General features: G+C 42.1%; 1 protein-coding gene across 6 annotated transcripts in view; it reads right to left on the bottom strand.

Annotated features, from left to right (window-relative positions):
* Positions 1 to 235: 235 nt before the first annotated feature.
* The window catches only part of st14 (ST14 transmembrane serine protease matriptase), a 59,718-nt gene continuing 37,038 nt past the window's right edge, over positions 236 to 22,915 (bottom strand). For all 6 annotated transcript variants that reach the window (XM_072716455.1, XM_072716456.1, XM_072716452.1 and 3 more), the window contains 8 exons: positions 8,645 to 8,749; positions 7,999 to 8,106; positions 6,828 to 6,953; positions 5,983 to 6,102; positions 4,931 to 5,111; positions 3,370 to 3,638; positions 2,638 to 2,774; positions 236 to 2,429 (listed from right to left, as the gene is read on the bottom strand). In XM_072716455.1, the coding sequence (XP_072572556.1) occupies positions 2,268 to 2,429; positions 2,638 to 2,774; positions 3,370 to 3,638; positions 4,931 to 5,111; positions 5,983 to 6,102; positions 6,828 to 6,953; positions 7,999 to 8,106; positions 8,645 to 8,749 (1,208 nt within the window). In that variant the 3' untranslated portion in view covers positions 236 to 2,267. The remainder of the gene's footprint in view (positions 2,430 to 2,637; positions 2,775 to 3,369; positions 3,639 to 4,930; positions 5,112 to 5,982; positions 6,103 to 6,827; positions 6,954 to 7,998; positions 8,107 to 8,644; positions 8,750 to 22,915) is intronic.

Below are 22,915 nucleotides of genomic sequence, written 5' to 3'. Positions count from 1 at the left end.
AAATCAGTCTCACAAAGCAAGGCATAATGTGACACTATAATCGTGTCATGTCCATTTCCATGCTTCTTAATTATGAGCAACACTTGACAAATGCTGACAATGGCTGGGAGAAAAGTCAGCATAAAGCACTAAGACCGACAACAGAAACAATTGCTAAACGTTTCACATGCTTTGAGGATACAGCAAGCCCACAATTATTCTAGCACAAGGTATAACAAAAAAAAAAAACAAGGACTTCAAAATCAAACAATATTTATTGAATACGATGAGGAGATCGTTGTAATAAAAAGTGCACATAAACAAAATGTCAAACAAGGGCACCATGTACCTAGTCAGACACAGGTACTAGTGCATAAATCTCTATACAGCAAAACCAGTATTACTGGTACATCAAACAAGTGCACGACATTTGTTATACATCTCTTTATTTATATATATATATTTTTTAAATGGTAAATTTCTATGGGTTACTGCAATTGATTTCTTAGTAAGGAATTCGTTACCTTGAAATACATATAGTCCTTTTTATGATTCCATCTGGATCATTCCCCTGGTTATAACATATATTAATAGCAGGCACTTTAACAAAATAGAACATGATAAAAGGGACCAAATACAAAATTACTACATAATAATGGATAATTCAACACTGTGTATGACCATGACAGAATTTAATTTACCTCTATTTCGTGACATACTCCTAAGAGTAGCAAAGTAAATAATTTGTTGTACAGGTAGTCTCCCACTTAATGTCCAACTTACAGACAACTCATACTTACGAACGGACTGTCGTAAAGCCTATTACATTTAATATTTAGTTAAATACAATGGCTTGTAATAATGAATGTACTTATTACTTTGTGACGCTTATGAAAACATTGCGTAGCTTCAGTGGTGTGTCGGCTTGTGGTACAGTACAGTACCATATGTATTTACTTTTATTATTACTTTATTATGTGCTGTATAATTAGTATTCTGAAATTCGATTTAAAGACAGACTTAGGGAACAGATCTCATTCATATCCTATGAACTGCCTGTAATTGAACTGGAAAATAACTTTTAGTTCTGGACAGCTACACAAAACCTAACAAGCAGCAAATAAAGAACAACTTAAAAAAACAGGGATGTTTGTATGGAATACTGTTCACCGGCTTCAACATGAGAAAACATCACATCATCTTAATTTCTGTGCAAATATTAATAGCAGAAAAGATCCCTGACCTGCTGAATACACCACCACCAAGTCCCGAAATAGCCAGAAATTCATGTGGCAATTATGTAATGTGTCCCTTTCATAAATAATTGAATAGTCTAACCATGACTTGGCATTTTACAGAGACATCAATGTACCAATGTATTCAACTTTCAAAAGTCTACACTAACTAGGCTATGCATAAACTCTTTTTTTTTTTTAAGAAGTGTTGGTCTTCAGAAATATTCCAAGAACTTCAAAGTTCAAAATTCTCACCAATATGACTAACATCATGTGTTATATGGTCATTGTTAAAACTGCATTAAAATCTACATATTATACATAAGTACCTTTTACATCCCACCTCAGACCAGTGTTAACCACCACACATAAAACATCACAACTATATTAAAATTTCACCAAAAAAAAATTCTCCTAATTCTCTTAATGTATATGATCAGCCTGGCCTTTCATACCTCAGAAAACTATGCAAATTATCCCATCTAATGGCCAAAGGTCATCTGATAGCAAACTTGCTGAATATGGTTAATATTTGAGAGCTACCTCGTGGATAAAATCTCTTAGGCCACCACATAATAAATATGATTTTGTAAAACTATGACTGTATGTCCATCAAAGTGTCATGTTAGCCATTTTAAAACTTCTCATCAAACAACTACAGGATTTGCAGTTAACATCCAACATGCCCATCTATGTGTTGAACTTGACCACCAGCACACATTATTTGGCTCATCAATACCTCCTAAACTTCAATAGCTAATTAAGTTATTTTAATTAAAGTGAGCTGGTGGTGAAATGTGACAAATTCATGAATGCGAGGGGTGTCCCCAAGACATTACTTTTTATTGTATTAATGTTTATTCGTATATATTTTATTGTTAATTAATATCAATTTAAAACAGTATTGATTGAAGAGAATGTTCACAAATTTTCTGAAACTTTTCATCCCAACACCTTCAATCTGTTTATAACAGTTGCTCGAGTGACCTGCATGTCGGTATTACATGTGAATTTTCTGAAACTGCCCCCATTTTCCTGCTGGATATGCCTGATCTACACCCCACTTTCCTCCCGGATCCAGTCCCGCAGCTTGGTAACGCGTGTGTAGACCCCGGGCTTGTTTCTGCGGGCGCAGCCCTCGCCCCAGCTCACGATGCCAGCCTGGAACCACTTGCCACTCTCCTCTCTGCATACCAAAGGGCCCCCTGAGTCTCCCTGCAGGGGAGGGCCAGGAGAGAAAATGCTGTGAATTTGACACAAGAGGAAGGACAAGGAAAGGAGCCAGACTAGGGTGTACAATAAAACTTTGGTCCAGCATTTTCTGGAAGTTATTTTGCTGGAAAAGTGTTTGTAGCCATAGCAAGTAAACAGTAGATATTTTAGACGTACAATAAACATTAAAAGGTATGTTTGTGTTCCTCACCTGACAGGCATCAACACCTCCCGCTAGAAACCCACTGCAGAGCATCCTGGAAGTCACCTGGCCCTCTGTTACCGTGTCACAGATTGTGTCGTTGATGACCTTCACCTCTGCTTTCTGCAAGATTGGTGCAGTGTTACCTAGTGGTCATTAAAAGGAACAAGAAACAAAACATTAAGAGATATGTTGGAGAATTACAAAAGAATCTTCCCTTCCACCCATACATTTCTTAATTGCTGATGCTGGCCAGGGTCACAGATGGGCTGGGAGCCTATTACAGGTAGCACAGAGCACAAGGCTGAGGTGCACCCTGGATGTGATGACCATCCATGGCCAAATGCGTGCACGCACGCACGCACGCACGCACACGCACACGCACACGCACACGCACACGCACACACACACACACACACACACACACACACACACACACAAGGCAATAGAGAGAGACCAATTAGTCTAACTGCATGTCTGTGAGATGGTCTGTAGAATGCACAGAGAGAAGACACAAACTGATTCAAACCTCCAGGTGTGAGGCAACAGTCCTGCCCTGTCAGTTTTTTTAAACTTAATTCCAAATTAATGCATTAATGGAGTGAACAAATGACATATAGATATTATCTCGATAGTAATTGTTGGCACTCAAATCATGCATGGAGTCTGCAGGTATGGAAACAATGCTCTATAGAGAAGTACTGTAGGGAAGAAGATGTTTCTGATATGGGGGGCGCTCACCTCCTTCTCGCAGCATCCCCCAGCCCGTCACCCAGCAGGAAAGCCCTGCTGGGAAGACGTGAGTGCTGTCAGGCAGGCAGATGGGGTAGATTGTGTTGGTGAAGAGCAGTGGCTCGTTCAGCTCCAGCAGGGCAATGTCATAATCGTTCGTCATGTCATTATATTCCGGGTGGGTGATTATCCTTTTGATGTTGCGCATCTGCACGTTTTCCTCAGAGTACTGGGTGCGCAATCCGCTGTATGCCCGCCAGTTGTCAGGAATGAGATTTCTGAACACAGTGAACATTTGAAAAATAACTCGGTACAATACAATACACAAAATAGGGCTGGTCATTGAATTTTACTTTCAATTACCATTTTGACAACAATTATCTAAGCAAAATAATCAAGATAAAATGATTACTGTACTGCATTTTGTTTCACAATGAAGCTCTCATTTTGTCTTTTGTTATAAATCCAGTACATTCCTTTCTAGCCCCTTATTTGTTTCTCAGTTTAATCAAATTTAGAGTTCAAGGAAATCCACAGTTAAAAAGACAAGTTTTTCTTTTTCTTTTCACAAGTTCAATAAATGCATGGGTATTCCCAAAGCCACTGTGTTAAATAATTGTGATCTCAATATTGACCAAAAGAATCATGACTATGATTTTGGCCATAACTGAGCAGCCTGAACCCAAAGTGAAAAATTCACTTCTGTCTCATGTTTACATTGCCAAACAATTATAGGAGTTTATAAAATTTGGAGTAGCACTGGATGCACTATGACTCTTGAAGACTTCAACAGCAAACATTTTGAAGACTCAAAGAATCTCTCAAACGGAAGGTTAGTGCTTCCACCTAGTGTCAAAATTGTAGAAGTACAAGTATCAATTGTGAAATGGTCATAGGAATTCTGAGGACAGAATCAAAAGAAAACATTTACAAGGGAGTTTTAAGACAATTCTTACATGATGATGATTTGTAGTAGTGGTAGCAGTAATAGTAAAAGTAATAGTAGTAATATTAATGATAATGTAAATAAAATTAATAGTAGTAGTACCAATAGCAGTCGTATACATCCACCTGAATTTGTAACTGCTTAGTCTGGTCAGGATGACAGACGGGGGCCTGGAGCCTATCCCAGTCTAGGTTAGAAGAGGGCAGCACAAGGCACAATTCGAGGACACACTCTGCACAGGATGTCAGCTTAGTGGTAATGATGTTTTGTTGTGCACCCTGAATCTGATACTAAAAATAACAAACTAGAACACAAAGGCTAAGGATGGGTTTTTTGGTGACTCATACAATTAGGCTACTTTCCAATAATGTACTATTGCGTGTATGCATGTGTGTACTTCGCGACTGATTGACAACCCATCCAGGCTATACCCCAGAATTGTGCCCTGTGCTACCCTCTTGTGATCTAGACTGGGATAAACAGGTGAAAGACGGGTGGATAGATGCATAAATGTTAAGGGGGTGGTTCAGTGGCTCAATGGGTAGGTATTTAAACTTTAGGGTTTAAATCTCTGCTGTATGACACAGACAGCGGCACTAGAGAGGGCTGCGCCATAGCACGTACTCAGGGGAGGTCGTTTGGAAGCAGTGAGCAGCTGATAGTAGCCAAGTCTTGGACAGGATGGAGGCACCGCAGACGTGGCCATTGGTCATGAAGTGTAGGCTGACTTGCCATGGCCACTCCCCAATGTCAGCATTCTGGCCACCCACGATGCGGTTGTGCTTGTAGGGCCTGGTGCCACACACTGAGGAGGGAAGGAATGGAAAAGGCAGGGAAGGATAGCAAAGGGAAGGACCGGGAAAGAAAAGGATGGGAAGGAAATGGCAAGAAAGAAAAGGCAGGAAAAGGCAGGACATGGAAGGGAAGGGAAGTAAAGGGAAGGTAAAGAAAATGATGGGAAGGAAAAGGTACAGTAGGCAAAGGGAAGGGAAGGGGAAGGATGGGAAGGAAAAGGTAGGCAAGGGAAGGGAAAAGGAAGAAAGGGATGGGAAGGAAAGGGTAGGGAAGGGTAAGGAAAGAAATGGCAGGCCAGAGAATGGAAGGGAAGGGTTAGGGGAGTGATGCAAGCAACTTAAATTGGGTTTAAAATATAAGTAGCATAAATGAATAAAACCTTCCTCTGGATGACCAAGTGTACAGTTTTACAGATATGCTTTCAAAAATTAAATAGCAGCAGGAGCAAGGTTGTTCATGCTTTGCATGTTCTGCTTGTGATGCGTGGATTTTTTCCATGTACTGTGGGCTAACTGGTGTCCTTAAACTGGAGATAGTGAGGTTTGTGGATGTGGCCTGCAATGGACTGTCATCCTATTCTATCCTGGTGTCCCCCTGCCTTGTGTCTGGTTCTGCCTGGAAATAGCACCTGCCACTCCCCAAACTGGATAAGGGGTTGGAAGATGGATGGATGGACAGCAGCACCTGAATCATTGTTAGAAATCATTCCATCATCTCCCTAAATAAATAATGGTTTAGGGGAAGGCAGTGAATACCCAGTGAATGTACTGGGAGATGAGGGGTGGGCTGCCAAGCTCTGATTCAGTACTAAGTACTAGTCAAGTGCTCAAGCAATCAAGTTTAGACAGGCACACAGCAGGGAAAAGAAATGCTGTCATTACTGCAGCCCTCTTCATCAGATCCGTCACTGCAGTCATTGGTCAGGTCGCACTCTGCGTTGATTTTGTGCACACACTCCCCACTCTTGCATTTGAAGGTGTAGTCAGTGCAGACATTAATCCCTGTGCAGAAACCACAATGCATTTAAAATAACAAGAAATAACAGGTACAGCAGATGACACAGATGAAACAAGGCTGCCCTGAGCCACTACGCAAGCACTAACATTTCACGTAACCTTAAGAAAACATGTTGCAAGTGGTTGAAGGAAATGATGACTAAGGCTTGCTCACATAGTGATGAGGATATGATGGCTATGGCTCGCTCACATACTGAGGGGTACGGTGACTATGGCTCGCTCACATAGCAGGGGGGTACGGTGACTATGGCTCACTCACATACTGGGGGGTATGGTGACTATGGCTCATTCACATATTGGGGGGTATGGTGACTATGGCTCGCTCACATACTGGGGGGGGTATGATGACTATGGCTCGCTCACATAGCAGGGGGGTATGATGACTATGGCTCACTCACATACTGGGGGGCATGGTGACTATGGCTCACTCACATACTGGGGGGGTAACATGACTATGGCTCGCTCACATAGCAGGGGGGTATGATGACTATGGCTCACTCACATACTGGGGGGCATGGTGACTATGGCTCACTCACATACTGGGGGGTATGGTGACTATGGCTCGCTCACATACTGGGGGGGTATGATGACTATGGCTCACTCACATACTGGGGGGTATGATGACTATGGCTTGCTCACAGAGCGGCGGATATGATTACTATTGCACTCTGACATAGCAAGGGGATGGAGATATGATGACTATGGCTTACTTCGAGATGATTCTGTGATGCAGTTTGACTCATCGCTCCCATCTAAGCAGTCCTTCTTTCCATCACACATCAGGGTTTTCAAAATGCACATCCCGTCAGAACACCTCCATTCGCTCTCCTCACATCCTGAGTTGGACAAAAGATTTACCAAGAAAACAACCAGGGAGCAACAGAACTGCTGAAAAAAATATACAGCCAATTAGATGCTGTCATAACGATAATAATGCATTCCCCGGACAGCCCAGTCATCCCTGCCCCATCTAATTCCTTCTCCTTCCACACCCCCCAAACTCCGCAATCTATAGCCCCTCTACACACTCTCCCCTCCTCTCAAAAAACTTTATTAAAAAACCTGATTTGTAGGACTTGTCCCAAGGTAATCAAGGTCACCAGATCTGTGTCTGTAGCTGTACTTCCATGAGTCACCACTAAGCAGCATTACTGCAGCTTTGGTACAATTTGTCTCAAAATGAAACTGGTGCCAGATTATCACCTATACAATGTTCCTAGATCCACAAATATGCAAAACCCTTATCACGTGCAAATCACTTCTTATTTTTTTGGATATGATATTTATGGTCTTATCACAAATAAAAATACATATTTGTGGATAGTCATGTATTTGTGTTTTTATTCTACAGATCAACTGTGGTATACGGAGCCCCTAAGAGGTCAGGGTGGGAAAATATTTTTTTTAATAATTTTGTGTTTCCTCTCAATAGTTTTGTGTTCCCTCGCAATACTTTTCCATTACTAATAAACGAAGAAATAAAGTGTAATATGACACAATAGATGTTTTTGTTTTCCCATCTGATATATATTATCATATCACACAGCCCTACTTCCACCTTGGTGCTCCAGCCAATATTGCACTGCTACAGTCTGTGTATAATAATTGCATAGATCTGTATTTCCTATCTGAGGAATACAATAATTACATTTTTCATGTATTACTTTGGACAGTAATGGAGGGATGATGGCAAGTTACAGACTGAGATATAAACTGGAATAGGCTACATTTAAGCCTTCTGAGGAAGACAAGGATGGTCTTCAATCATGCAGTAATCATGTAAATCAACATCTCTTATCAAAATGCTACAACGCAGAGCTCTACAACACTCTCTTCATAGCCTTATAATGCTGAAACTCCCAGCCAGAGAAGATAACTTACCACAATCCTTCTCATCACTGCCGTCACCACAGTCATTGACACTGTCACACACCCAGTAAAGGGGTTTGCATCTGCCATTGGCACAGGAAAACTGCTCATGGTCACATTCTGGAAAACAGAGCTCACTCAGTACTTCATTTATCTATGAGTCAGATGCTTCCCAAAGTGACGTTACATTTATTCATTTAACAGACTCTTTTATCCAAAGCAATGCACAACTGAGAAAGCAGGATCAACCAGTCCCTGGAACAATCAAGGTTAATGCCCCGACAGTGAAATAACTGTCAACCCGGGGATTTGAACTGGCACCCTTCCGATTACAGGCACAGCATCATAACCTGTTGAGTCACACACACTACCCTCTGCCATCTAAGTAATAAACTGACAAGTGTGGACGTATTCACAGCAGTATGAAAGCAGACATACAAGTGAAGGTCAGAGAGCAATGTCATACAATGTGCCTCGAGCTACTGGGATGAAGGACCATGCTGAAGGGCCGAATATTCAACCAATTACAGGATTTGAACCTGCAACCTTCTGGCCACAAGCACAGAGCCCAAACCAGCATACCACACTCCATTCCTCTTTTAACTTGTGGCAATAATGGGTTTTCTTGGTGCAGTGTGAAGGGGGGGAACAAACTCACTGCATTGTTCTTCATCACTTCGATCTCCACAATCATTCCAGCCATCACAGTGTAGTTGTTTCGCGATGCAGAATCCACTGGCACATGCAAACTGATTAGGGCAGGCTGCAGAAAAAAGTAAATAACTGACTTCACTCAGAATCTTAAACAACAGAAAATCTACTGATATTAGGCTCACATGGTCTGTATTAGAAAAATTTGAAATCTCATTCTGGGACTGATAGTTTCTTATCTTACTAAAATATTGCTATCCAGGCCTTAACTGGTAGTGCATTTGCTTTGACAATACTTTGCTTTTTGTAGCTGTCCAGGTCATCGAGGATGCCTGTACATGCACTCTGACATTTCAACATCACATCCATATCAAAAACATTTTTGGAACAATAAAGATGTGACTATTAAGGGTGGTTCACAACTAAATGTTTTTTTTTTATTACCAGACAGTTTCCTACATTTCCAAAGTAAATTGTTTTACAGCCCCCTGCAAAAAGAATCACCCTCTGACATCAGATGGAGATATTTCAGGCTTGTAAAACTGAAGCATTGACCAACAGTCAGTTATTCATTCTTAATAATTGACTGCTGCAGGTTTACACACAGGTAATAATGTCCCATGACTTTGAAGAATTCGGTCCAAGTCAAGACCGAAAGGGGGTCAAGACTGAAAAAGGTCTTTTCAAGACCATAGTTTTAATCATACAGAGTTCGAAGTTACGGAACAAATCTCATCCCATATGTTCCTATACAGAATAAACTGCGTCCGTTCAAAAAGGTACACAGCATTTTATTAGTCAATATGAGACAATCCCATGGTAACTATATTCAGAACAGGACAGTCTTTACCACTTTCAATGTAATGTTTCAGACCAGTCAGGATGAAAAACAAAGAAAGATGAATCATTTGAGACACAACCCTGTTTCCAAAAAAGTTGGGGTGATGTGTAAAATGCAAATAAAAACAGAATGCAATGATTTATAAATCACATTAATCCACATTTAATAGAAAATAGAATAAAAAGACAACATATCAAATGCTGAAACTGAGAAATTTTATGGTTTTATGCTCAATTTGAATTTGATGCTAGCAACACATTTTAAAAAAGTTGGGATATGGCTGTTTACCAATGTGTTGCATCACTTCTTCTTTTAACAACACTCTGTAAATATTTGGGAACTGAGGCGATCAGTTGCTGAATTTTTGAAAGTGAAATGTTGTCCCATTCTTGCCTTATATAGGATGTCAATTGCTCCACAGTTCAGGGTCTCCTTTGTCATATTTTTTGTTTCATGATGTGCATGATGTTTTAAATAGGTGACAGGTATGGACTGCAGGCAGGCCAGTCTAGCACCCAGACTCTTACACTATGAAGCTGGTGTAAAACTTGGACAGTGTGTATTGTGACATCTTGCCATCTTGCTCATTTGACTATTTCTGCCGGCCCCTGGAGGGTGGTTCCACCTTTGAATCTGGTTCCTCCCACAGTGTTTTCCTTTTAGGGAGGTTTTCCTTGCCATTGTAGCCTTTGGCTTCCTCACTGGGAGCTTTGGGCAGGGATAATGTAAAGTGCTTTGAAACAATGTAATGTTGTGAAAATGCACTAAAGAAATTAAATTGAAATTAATTAATAAGATATTAATCCCAAAGAAGTTGGGAAGTTGTGCAAATTGTAAATAAAAACAGAATGCAATGATATGGAAATCTCATAAACCCATATTTTATTCACAACTAAACATATAAAACATATCAAATGTTTAAACTGAGAAAATGTATCATTTTAAGGAAAAAATTAGGTAATTTTGAATGGCATGGCAGCAACACGTCTCAAAAAAGTTGGGACAAGGCCATGTTTACCACTGTGTGGCATCCCCTCTTCTTTAAACAACAGCTCTGTAAACGTCTGGGGACTGAGGACATCAGTTGCTTGAGTTTGGGGCGAGGAACATTGTCCCATTCTTCTCTGATACAGGATTCTAGTTGCTCAACTGTCCTAGGTCTTCTGTGTCGTAATTTTCATTTTATGATGTGCCAAATGTTCTCAATGGGTGAACAATCTGGGCCGCTGGCAGACCAGTTCAGTACCCGGACCCTTCTACAAATCCATTATGTTGTAATGATGCTGTGTGTGGTTTGGCATTGTCATGTTGGAAAATGCAAGGTCTTCACTGAAAGAGATGTCATCATGATGGAAGCATATGTTGCTCTAGAAGCTAGATATACCTTTCAGCATTGATGGTGTCTTCCCAGATAAGCAAACTGCCCATGCCATATGTATTAATGCATCCCCAAACCATCAGAGATGCTGGCTTTTTAACTGAGCGCAGATAACACGCTGGGTGGTCCTTCTCTTTAGTCCGGATGATACGGCATCCCTGATTTCCAAAAAGAATTTCAAATTTAGATTTGTCTGACCACAGCACAGTTTTCCACTTAGCTACAATCCATTTTAAATGAGCTTGGGCCCAGAGAAGACGTTGGTGATTCTGGATCATGTTTAAATACGGCTTCTTCTTTGAATGATACAGTTTTAACTGGCATCTTCGGATGGCATGGCGAATTGTGCCCACTGATAAACTTTTCTGGAAATATTCCTGAGCCCATTTAGTGGTTTCCATTGCAGAATCATGCCTATTTGTGTGGCAGTGCCACCTAAGGGCCTGAAGATCATAGGCATCCAGTATGGTTTTTTGGCTTTGTCCCTTACACACAGATATTTCTCCAAATTCTCTGAATCTTTTGATTATATTACGTACTGTATATGATGGCGTTTTCAACCTCTTTGCAAATTTATACTGAGGAACTGAAATTGCTCCACTATTTGTCGATGCAGTATTAGGGGGATTGGTGATCCTCTGCCCATCTTTACTTCTGAAAGGCACTGCAACTCTAAGATGCTCTTTTTATACCCAATCATGTTACTGACCTGTTGCCAATTGACCTATTTATTTGCAAAATGTTCCTCCAGCTGTTAGGTTTTTATACCACTAACTTTTCCAGCCTCTTATTGCCCCCATCCCAACTTTTTTGAGATGTGTTTCTGCCATGAAATTCATGAATTTCATTTTTCATGAAATAGCAAAATGTCTCACTTTAAACATTTAATATGTTTTATATGTTCTGTTGTGAATAAAATATGAATTTATGATATTTCTATATCATTACATTCTGTTGTTATTTACAATTTGCACAATGTCCCAACTTTTTTGGAATTGGGGTAGTACACAGAACGCAGTTTGGCACTGTCTTGCTGAAATATGCAAGGCCTTTTCTGAAAAAGACATTATCTGGATGGCAGCATCTGTTGCTCCAAAACCTGTACACATTGTTCAGCATTAATGGTGCCTTCCCAGATCTGCAAGCTACCCAAGCCATGGGCACTAATGCACCCCCATACCACCACGGATGCTGGCTTTTCAACTGTCTGCTGATAAAAAGTTAAATGGTCTCTCTCTTTAGGCTGGAGGATGTGGCGTCTGATTTACAAAAATAATTTGAAATTTTGATTCTTCAGACCACAGGACAGTTTTCCATTTTGCCTCAGTCCATCTTAAATGAGCTTGGACCCAGAGAATTTGGTGGCATTTTTGGATCATGTTTAGATATGGTTTCTTCTTCATCCTGTATTTGTGGATGTAGCAACAAACTGTGTTCACAGACAAGGGTTTTCAGAAGTTTTCCTGAGCCCATGAAGTGATTTCCACTATAGAATCTACAGCTATCCAGTATTGGTTTTTGGCCTTGTCCCTTGCATACAGAGATTTTTCTGGATTCTCTGATTTTAAGGATAGTACGTAGTATAGATGATGAAATTCCCAAATTCTTTGCAATATTACATTGAGGGACATTATTCTTGAACTGTTGTGCTATTTGCCCATGCAGTCTTTCACAGAACAGTGAACCTCCCCCCATCTTCACTGCACTGAGACGGTCTACCGGGAAGGCTCCTTTAATACCCAATCGTCTTTCTGACCCGTTGCCAATTAACCTAATTAGTTGTGAGATATTCAACCAGGTGTTTTGTTTTAGCATTACACAACTTTTCCAGTCTTTTTTTAGTTTTGCTGGCATCAAATTCAAATTGAGCACATATTTGTTGTAAAACTAAATAAAATTATATTGTAGCACTGCCAGGGTTTGCATGTTCCTGCATCTCCCGCAGGTAATTGTAAATAGCCCCGTGTTTGTCCTGATGTTCTAGTTATGGTTACAGTTGCCTGTTACAGTCCTGTTCAGGATTAGAATACAGAGCATGTTCTGTTGGTCTTCGACATCATCTGGCAAGCCTGCTTCAGCCTGGCGGAACTCAAGGCTGCAAGAAAGCAGCAGTGTTGGAGAAGCAGTAGTACTTCTCAGGCAAGGACAATTCAGCTTGTCTGCTGGTGCTGCCGGAAAGAATGGCACCATGTACACCACTGCCCGGAAGCCTGTACCAGAGCTACCAGCAAATGAGCAGGGGACGCTGGAGCGAAGAAGGCACCATCTGCTCTATCAAAGACGCACCAGACCCACACAGCACACCCTGAAGTCGCTCCTACAAGCCCACCGGAATTGCATCAGAAACAACAATGTTGTTGAGCGAGGAAGGCGGGCACTTCTGTGAACTCCGGCCCCTCACTGGCCATGGAGTGCTTCCCGCTCATCAATTGTGCGACCCCAACTGCAAGCACGAGCAGGCAGTCTGCTCCGCGTGAGTGCAAGGAAGTGTACCGCAGCTGGGATGTCTGGCTTGCTGAAGAGCGGCGTGAGCTGGAGGAGTGGGACCATCAGGACCGGGAGTGGCTACGGGCGTCCACAGAGTAGGTGCGGCAGGAACTGGGCTGGCTGTGCAGTGAGCTGGCCAGCTGGAAGCCAGGCACGTTTGGCCGAGGCAGCATTATGGGGCCATGAGACGGCACTGTTCAGTCGGGAGGAGGCATGTCACGGCTTGGAAGCTCAACTGGCCCAGAAGTGCCACAAGCTGCAGGATGACGAGAAGCGACTATGGGGCCGTGAGTTGTGCCGTGCACTTGAGGCACTGCTGGCCAAGGAGTGCCACGAGCTGCAGGACCACCTGGATACCTGCCATGGCTGGCAGGTCTTTCTGGCTGAAGAGTACCAGAAACTCATGGAGCATGCCCGCAACCTGGGGACCCTGTTGCTGGAGGACATGGTCAACTGGCAGGCACAGCTCACAAATGACCTCCACGAGCGGTGCGAGGAGGAGGCATGCTTCCAAGATGCCATCCACCATGTAGCAGCTGTGCAGGGCTGCCCAACCCTGTGAAGACCCTGCGGCAGGACCTGTCTACCACACAACATCAGGGCCCCACTGAATGGGGGAAGAAAAAGAGCCAGGGTCAGGAGAAGGTCAAACTGCAATGCGGCCGCAGCAGCTCCTTGCGCTGGCTGTCCCCGGAGAAGAGGGTCTGGAGTCGTTGGGTTTGGGGTGCCCCGGCCAGGTAGAGCCCCTGGAAGGGGTCTTAGTTCCCTTTAAGGCACACAAGAGGAAGGGTCGGCTCAGGGAGGGATTAAAAATACCAACGCCCACCAGCAGCTAGCCACTCCAGCGCTCAGGAAGCCCTGCCATTGGATGCAATGCACCGCTGGCTGCCAGAGGACCCCTGGGACTTGCTTCGGAACTGAGGTGGGGACTGGGGGTGGTGAAGCTCTGAAGAGGGGGCAGTGTAGTGCCAGCAGGGTTTACATGTCCCAGCATCCCGTAATTGTAAATAACCCCATGTATTTCCTGATGTTCTACTCATGGTTGTATTTCCCTGTTGTCGTGCATGTATTTACCCGTGTCTTATGTGCACCCTGTTCGATCCTCATGTGTCTTTAGCATTGTGTAAATGACCCACCCCGTGGGTACCTGACGGTCCAGCGTCTGACCTCCCTGTGTTTTCCTACTGTGTTCAGTTTGGTGCTCGACGGGTGCCTGTTACAGTCCTGTTCAGGTTGGTGCTGTTTCCTGCGTGAGCGAAACTGGTTGCTACCGCGCAAACTTTTAAACTATAACTATAACCCAAATAATATTTAGAATTAGAATTAAGCAATCGGAAAAATCTTGGCAAGCTTAATAGTCTCCTGATAATCTTCCAAACCACGACAGATTAATCGCCTCCGCCCCCGGAGTTTTTCCCCGCTAAACGTAAGTATATCACTATGGCTCCTGTCGTTTGCTCCGAGTGCAGTATGTTTAGTTATTCTTCTCCCGTCATTAGCGGTACGTTTGTCTGCGATAAGTGTAAGCTAGTTGCCAGGCTGACGGAGAACATTGCAGACTTAGAGGGACGCATCCAGACGTTACGGGAGATTCAGGAGAGTGAGAGTTTTATTGACGCAGTGTTAGCGGCTCCGGATATGTCCGCTATAGTGAGCCAGTCTCCCCCCGCTCCGGCAGCAGGGCCTTCGCAGCAAGGCGAGTGGGTGACGACCCGGCGGCATAGCCGTAAGTCCAAACAGGACAAACACCGGCACCATTCATCCATTCGCGTTTCCAACAGGTTCTCCCCACCTGAGTCGCCTGTTGAAAGCGCTCTGGTAATCGGCGATTCTATGCTAAGAAACGTGAGAGTAGCGACTCCAGCTGCCGTAGTTAATTGTCTCCCTAGTGCCAGAGCGACCGACATCTCATCAAACTTGAAAGTGCTGGCTAAGAGTAAACGTAATTATTCGCATACTGTTATCCACGTCGGCACTAATGATGTGCGATTGAGGCAATCGGAGATCACTAAAGCAAATTTCAGAAAAGGTGTGCAGCCTTGCGAAGAAGATGTCCGCGTCAGTAACATGCTCTGGCCCCATCCCTGCTAGACGTGGCAACGAAATGTACAGCAGATTATCGTCGCTGCATCGCTGGCTGTTGGAATGGTGCCCGATAAATGGTGTGGGTTATATAGACCATTGGCGGACGTTCTGGGGTAGGCCTTGGCTTTTGAAGAGGGACGGTATTCACCCCTCGTGGGCTGGTGCCGATCTCCTGTCAAAAAGCATAACTCACAGTCTTAAGGCAGATCGCTGACTAACCAGAGCCAAGCCAAGGCGGCAGGCAAAACAGCTTAACCGACCGCCTGCTAGTCGCTTAGAGTTGTCACCCAGGGTTATTATTATTGAGACTGTGTATGTTCCCCGCGGTTTTAATCATGGGGATTCATTCCACCGTAGTGCGTGTCTTAAAAACCTTAGAGAAATTAGACCTATTTCACCTCTGGATAGTAGGTGTAATGTAAACCTAAAACTTGGACTCCTGAACATTAGATCACTGGCTCCTAAGACATTGCTCGTAAATGAAATTATTACTGATTTTAATCTTGGTGCCCTATGTCTTACTGAGACTTGGCTTAAACCGAACGAGTTCTTGGCACTAAATGAATCCATTCCAGCTGAATATAGCTATAAGCATAATCCTCGACCTAATCGCAAAGGTGGCGGGGTTGCTGCAATATTTAAGACCGACCTAGGAGTGCGTGAAAATAGTGGTTATAGCTTTAGTACGTTTGAATTTATTATTCTAAGTCTTGCTAGCACATCTAAGTGTAGTTCTACACCTCCAATCACCATTGCTATTGTGTATAGACCGCCAGGCCCCTATAGCAATTTCCTTAAGGAATTTGCAGATTTCTTAACAAACTTGGTGGTTACTACCAACAAGGCCTTGATTGTTGGTGATTTTAATATTCATATGGAAAATGAAAGTGATCCATTAACAAAAGCATTTACTACCATTCTTGACTCTGCCGGTGTACATCAGAAAGTAACTGGGCCAACTCATGCCTGTAACCACACCCTAGACCTGATTCTTAGTCATGGTGTCCTGGTAGAACACATATCAATTATCCCTCAGAATCCTCTACTTTCAGATCATTTAACATTTCAAATACAACATAACCCCCCTAAGGCCCCAGGTCAGAGGTACAATACTAGACGTTCCATAGCCTCATTATCCGCTGCAACTTTTCTGGATCAGCTCCCACAGTCCTTTAACCTTACCTCTGAAGCGTCAAGTGTAAATGAACTTGAACAGGTAACCGTGAAAATGGTGGAATCATTTCGTACCACTCTTGATCATGTAGCACCACTCAAGAAAATAAAACATAGAGATAAGAAACCTGCCCCCTGGTACTCTAACCGTACACAGGAACTTAAACAAGCTTCACGAAAGCTAGAACGCAAATGGCGGTCAACAAAACTAGAAGTTTTTAGATCTGCCTGGAAAGAGAGCCTGTCTAAGTATAGACAGGCACTAATGACTGCTAGGTCTATGTATCTCTCTAAACTAATAGAAAATAACAAAACCAATCCTAAATTCCTGTTTGAATCTGTATCTAGGTTAACAAAGAATCATTCAATGTTAAACTCACAAGTACCAGAAGCTCTTAGGAGTGATGCCTTTATTACGTTTTTTAATAATAAAATAACCACAATTAGACATACCATCACGAGCATGCCCACGGCTGCACACAACCACCAATCTTCTGCTAGTGCTAGTGTTATTAGTACTAATGATAACACCTTTGAATGTTTCACTCCTGTAGTGCAGACAGAACTCCTTAAGTTAATTTCCTCTTGCAAACCCACTACTAGCCTTGTTGACCCAATACCCACCAATCTACTTAAGGAAATCGCACCACTGATTAGCACTACATTGTTAAACTTGTTAAACTCATCTCTTAGGCTTGGATATGTTCCTAAATCTTTTAAAATGGTTGTTATTAGACCTATCCTAAAGAAACCAAATCTTGAACCTAGTGACTTAGGAAACTCAAATCTCAAATCTTCCCTTCATTTCTAAAATTCTGGAGAAAGTTGTTGCTCACCAGCTGTCTTCCTTTCTTCAAAATAATAATGCTAACGAGCTATATCAGTCTGGTTTCAGACCCAATCATAGCACAGAAACGGCCTTAGTCAAAGTGATAAACGACTTGCTTATGGCTTCCGACCGTGGCTGTATATCGCTATTATTCTTACTGGATCTAACTGCAGCATTCGATACTGTAGACCATAATATTCTTTTGGACCGGCTGGAAACATTGATTGGCATTAAAGGGACAGCACTCCTGTGGTTTTGTTCGTATTTAACTGATCGTTACCAGTTTGTCCATGTAAACAATGAGTCATCCATAGCCACTAAAGTAAGATATGGTGTCCCGCAGGGATCAGTGTTGGGCCCACTACTGTTCAATCTATATATGCTACCACTTGGTAACATTATTAGAAATTACAGTGTTAATTTTCATTGTTATGCTGATGATACACAATTGTATCTATCTGTCAAACCTAGTGACGCATCCCAGCTCTCTTCTTTAGCCGACTGTCTGCTAGACATCCGTTGTTGGATGGCAAGGAATTTCCTCATGTTAAATACAGAAAAAACTGAGGTTCTTTTAAATCGGTCCTAAGGATGCTCGCAATAAGTTTGTAAACCCCAACCCTAGCGGCCTCCCTACTCAATTTAAAACAGTGGTCAGAAATCTTGGTGTCCTGGTAGACTCCGACCTCTGCTTCAGTGCTCACATAAATAGCATTACCAGCACGGCATTTTACCATCTACGGAACACAGCCAAGCTTCGGAAGATGCTTTCCTTTCAAGATGCAGAAAAACTAATACATGCCTTTATAACTTTCAGATTGGACTACTGTAATGCCCTCCTTTTGGGTTGTCCATCTGGATCTAGGGCTGGGCGATATGACGATATTATCATATATCGACGATGTCTCTTAAGAATCACGATGTCGATGTTGAAAATCAGTACCACATGATAATCGAAAATATCGGAAAATAACAATTAGGCTATAAAGAGGAAGGAGCTAAATATAAATTAATAGACTAGTAGAAGCCTATCATTCACTTACCTTTTTTGTTTTTAATGCATGCATACACCTTAAAGCACATCATTAAAAGGTTGATAAAAAGCCACTGTGTCTATTTTCATTGTGCAGAGAAGCGGTCCGCCGGCGGGATCTGACAGAAATTTCGCAAATCCGTTTAAATAACTCCGCGAGTTTTTGTCATATATACATTTTAAAAATACCTTCAGAAACCTTGGACGGTCTACTTTTCAAATATATATAGGTAGAAACTAAATATATTTTTACAGCTTCGTGATACGAATAGAAAGAACAAGAGTGACTGACTTAAGCGTCTGCGTCTCGAAGCGGCTCTGATCGCCCACCCACTTGCAAATCGCGCTATTCGCATGATAATAACATGATAATCAGACAGTTAGTATTGGGTAAAGAAATATGTGAATACGCCCATTGTGACCAAAATAAACAAGAGCACATGGCTGGGTAGTGTTTACACTGATCGGCTACAATATAGCTCACGGATAAGTCTCTGCCGCTGAAGTTTTGCGCCAGTGTTGCCACTTTCAGCAGCGAAGCTCATACCTGTGTTTATGGCTCAGTGGGCTAAGCCTGTGTGCCTGCAATCACGTGGTCGCCGATTCAAACGCAGCGTATTTAGAACGTGAATAGCGATCTTCCGCTGAGAGCGGTCCTACACGCTCCCGATACAAGTAAAACAAAGGTGACACGATTTGCTTTTTTGCCTATTTAACCTAATTTTAAAAACTTTAATACTTCTGACAATGGAAGTTTTGAAAAGAAGACAGATAACGGATTTAGTCAGTGTTTTTTTTTTCATGATTTTACATAATGATTTCAGCGAGATATAAACTGAAATACACGAGAAAGATACGCGCTCGACGATGCCCTCGTCCATAATAGTTACTGCATCATATTTATCGCTTTCTATATTTATATAGTCACAGTTTTTAATTTTTCATTCCATCTACTAATAAACTGTGAAAGGGATTTTATTGTTGCTACTTTTCTTGCGTTTCAAACTGCCTTTCCAAAGTGATGGGTGTGGGGTGCAGTGACATTCCAGACTGATGGGCCATTGACAGTATGCAAACTACTACAGGTGTGAGGACACCTACCTCATCAATATTCATTGTGAAGGCCACTGACTTTGAGAAAAAGAGTGTCACTCTAAAGTACTAACACTTTAGTAATCAAACTACATAAAATTTCAGAATGTCACTTTCACCTATGTGTAGCCAACCCCTGTGTCTATAAGCTTCAGAGCTCAAAAGTCTTACCTACAAATGTCTATAATGTGATTTTTTACAAATTCTCAGCATGTCTGAAAATAGGTTTTTGAAAAGTATATGTTTAAAGTTGATTTTAACAAAAAATAGAATAACAACATTCTAAGAGGTCTCAGATTATTGGTGCTGAGTTTGTGCTGAATAAAAGCAAATGTAACACTTTGGGATAAATGTTTTTTAGATAGGTGAAATATTTTAAATAGGGTTGGGTCGATAGACGATGCCATCGTCCATCGCCGATGGCCGATAGACATCACGATGCTGAGCCGACATCGCGATCCTCCGCCCCACCCCCGCCGCAGCAGCAACCAGCTCACGAAAAACACACACTTAATCACACTATATAGCCAAATTAAATGCATGCTTTCCATTTCCGCATCTTTACTTATTTTATTATTATTATTATTATTACGAGGAAATAATAACAAGGAAGTTGTTAGCGATCACAATACAAATTACAGTGAACTCCAAACGAATTACACGAACTAGTTCGTTTACATTAATAAATGAGACATACAGAAACAGTAAAAAAAAAATCAAAATAATTTTAATTAAATTAGATTAAATAAACTACACCAAATATGCCTTTTTCATGGTTTTACCATAACGAACAGATCTCGTCTGCGCATCTTTTGCGCGGATAACTTGACCGCAAATCCTACACACCACTTCAGACGTATCCCGTGGCTGCCCTGTTTCATTCGGTCTAAAGCCAAAGTATTGCCAGAAAGGTGAATTTGCACCGTTTTTACCAACCAAGTTTGTCGACGCTTATTCATGCCAGAGTCCCGCGGAAAAAGTGATTGACAGGTGGTAATTTGTGTGTAACTTATCTTTATTTATTTATGGTTTGGTTATGGGTAAAACAAAGACCATGCGGGTCAGGTAGTGGAAACGGTAGGCTACAATTAATTAATTCGTTATGAATTAATTATTTAACAACAACCATCCCTCCCCTCCCCAAAAACGTTGCATTCTGACACGGATGACCCTTGCTATCCATGCTTTTTTTCGACGCCATTGTTGTCATGAATAATTCCGTGGAGCGTCGAGTGGTCACGTAACAAATTATGAGGCGCGTACAATTTAATTCTTTTTTATTGATCATTCAATAAAATGCGCGCATTTCTTTGTGCAGCTCTTCACCGTTTTAGGCGCGTGATGGCGTGCACGCGCAATTGTGCACCTTAAAGGACAAGCCCTGGGGCAGACGATATTATCAAATATCACGATATTTTTAAAGGCGATAATTGATAAATTTTTTTTTTACATATCGCCCAGCCCTATCTGGATCCCTACATAAACTTCAGTTAGTACAAAATGCAGCTGCCAGAGTTCTCACAAAAACTAAAAAATTTGATCACATTAGCCCTATCCTGTCCTCCCTGCACTGGCTACCAGTCAAGTATAGGATTCACTACAAATTACTGCTATTAACCTACAAAGCTCTGAATGGCCTTGCACCACAATATCTTAATGATCTTCTGGTCCCTTACAACCCTTCTCGCCTGCTTCGATCACAAGGAGCAGGATATCTATTAGTTCCTAAAGTAGACAGGGCTGCGGCAGGCTGCAGAGCATTCTCTTACAGAGCTCTGCAGCTGTGGAATGGTCTCCCGGGGGATGTGCGGGATTCAGGCACACTCTCGCTTTTCAAGTCTAGATTAAAAACGCACTTGTATAGTTTAGCGTATAGGAAACCTAGTTCTGGTTCCAGCTAGTCGCTCACTCCCAGTCAGACTAACAGTATGAGGTGAAGAGCTGGGTGGGGATCGGTGTCATTGGCTTTGGATAAACTGATGCGTCAGTGCTGTCACTCTAGCTTTACACTAGAGTGCTGATGTTCAGGGAGTCCCAATGCCTGTGTTCCGCCTGTCTCTCCCTCTTTCTCATGCTGCTATAGCCAGATCTGCCGGAGCCTAGATGAATATTGCACTCGATCATTTTGCTTGCATTGCCTCTGGTTTCCTCAACTCTGGCTAATACACTATTTTCTTACTTCCTCCCTCACCCCTTCTGGGGTGTGCTGCCTGGAGATCCATGTCATCGAAGAATTTATGCCTCTGCTGCCTGCAAGACTACTACCTCCGGCAACTACCCTCCAACCTGCCTGCCCTTGGCTCACGCGATGCCTCTCCATCCTTCCCTGCGGCTGTGCCACTGTTGATCTTGCCATCATGCATCAAGCACCCCGTGCCTGCACCGGTCGGCCGCTGCATTGAGACTGATATTTCAATCCCTGTGTTAGCTTAGTCATATCATCTTGTTTTGTTTGACTCATCTGCCGGCCCCTGGAGGATGGGCTCCCCCTTTGGGTCTGGTTCCTCCCAAGGTTTCTTCCTCTTAGGGAGTTTTTCCTTGCCACCGTTGCCTTTGGCTTACTCATTGGGGGGTCCTTACGTGGCAGAAATGTAAAGCGCATTGAGACAATGTAATGTTGTGATAATGCACTATATAAATAAAATTGCATTGCATTGCATAGAATAAAGAGTGTGTTCTGTCTCGGCAAGCAAGTCTCCTCATCCTTTGCTTGCTTTTCTACTAGCACAGCCTGATACATGTAAAGCTGATAATATACTCATAAGGCAAATCAGTCAGACAACGCATAAAACAGCAGTTAACATAATAGCTCCGTAACTCTCAAGAGCTTTTGTGAAGAACTACCCATATGAAACCTAAATGGTGATCACGCTTATTTCCATTCTAACAATATCCAATGGACTGAGAAGTTTAGATCTTGCTGTAAGCAAAGTGTGCTTTCATGTGAGAAAATCACTTCTGTGATTAAAGTAGCCAAATCGATTAACAACTGAAACTGGCGTGTTTTCTGGAGGGATTTCCAAAGTAGCTTTGCACTGATTATGTAAAATAACTGCAGTATACAGGTAATAAAACAAATGTGAATGATAGATTATTCATATTTCATCAATTGTATTTTATTAACATATATCATTATTTTGAGAGGAGTAAGTGAAATTAGAAATTTTATCAATGGTTAAAAAGAACAGTCTATTGTCACGTTTTAAAATTTCAAGTCCAAACCAAGACACAAATTCAAGAGATGTTTTCAATTCTGAGACAATTTCAAGTAAGTGAAAAAATTATCTTGAGACACGAGTACTACGACATTCCGGTTTCACATTTAAAAATTAAAGGCAACCTAAAGGATACTCAAATAGT

Source organism: Paramormyrops kingsleyae, chromosome 9 (assembly GCF_048594095.1).
Source record: "Paramormyrops kingsleyae isolate MSU_618 chromosome 9, PKINGS_0.4, whole genome shotgun sequence".
Classification (NCBI taxonomy): Eukaryota; Metazoa; Chordata; class Actinopteri; order Osteoglossiformes; family Mormyridae; genus Paramormyrops; species Paramormyrops kingsleyae.
Note: the sequence above shows the minus strand (reverse complement) of the source record. Positions and strands in the feature narration are given on the sequence as shown.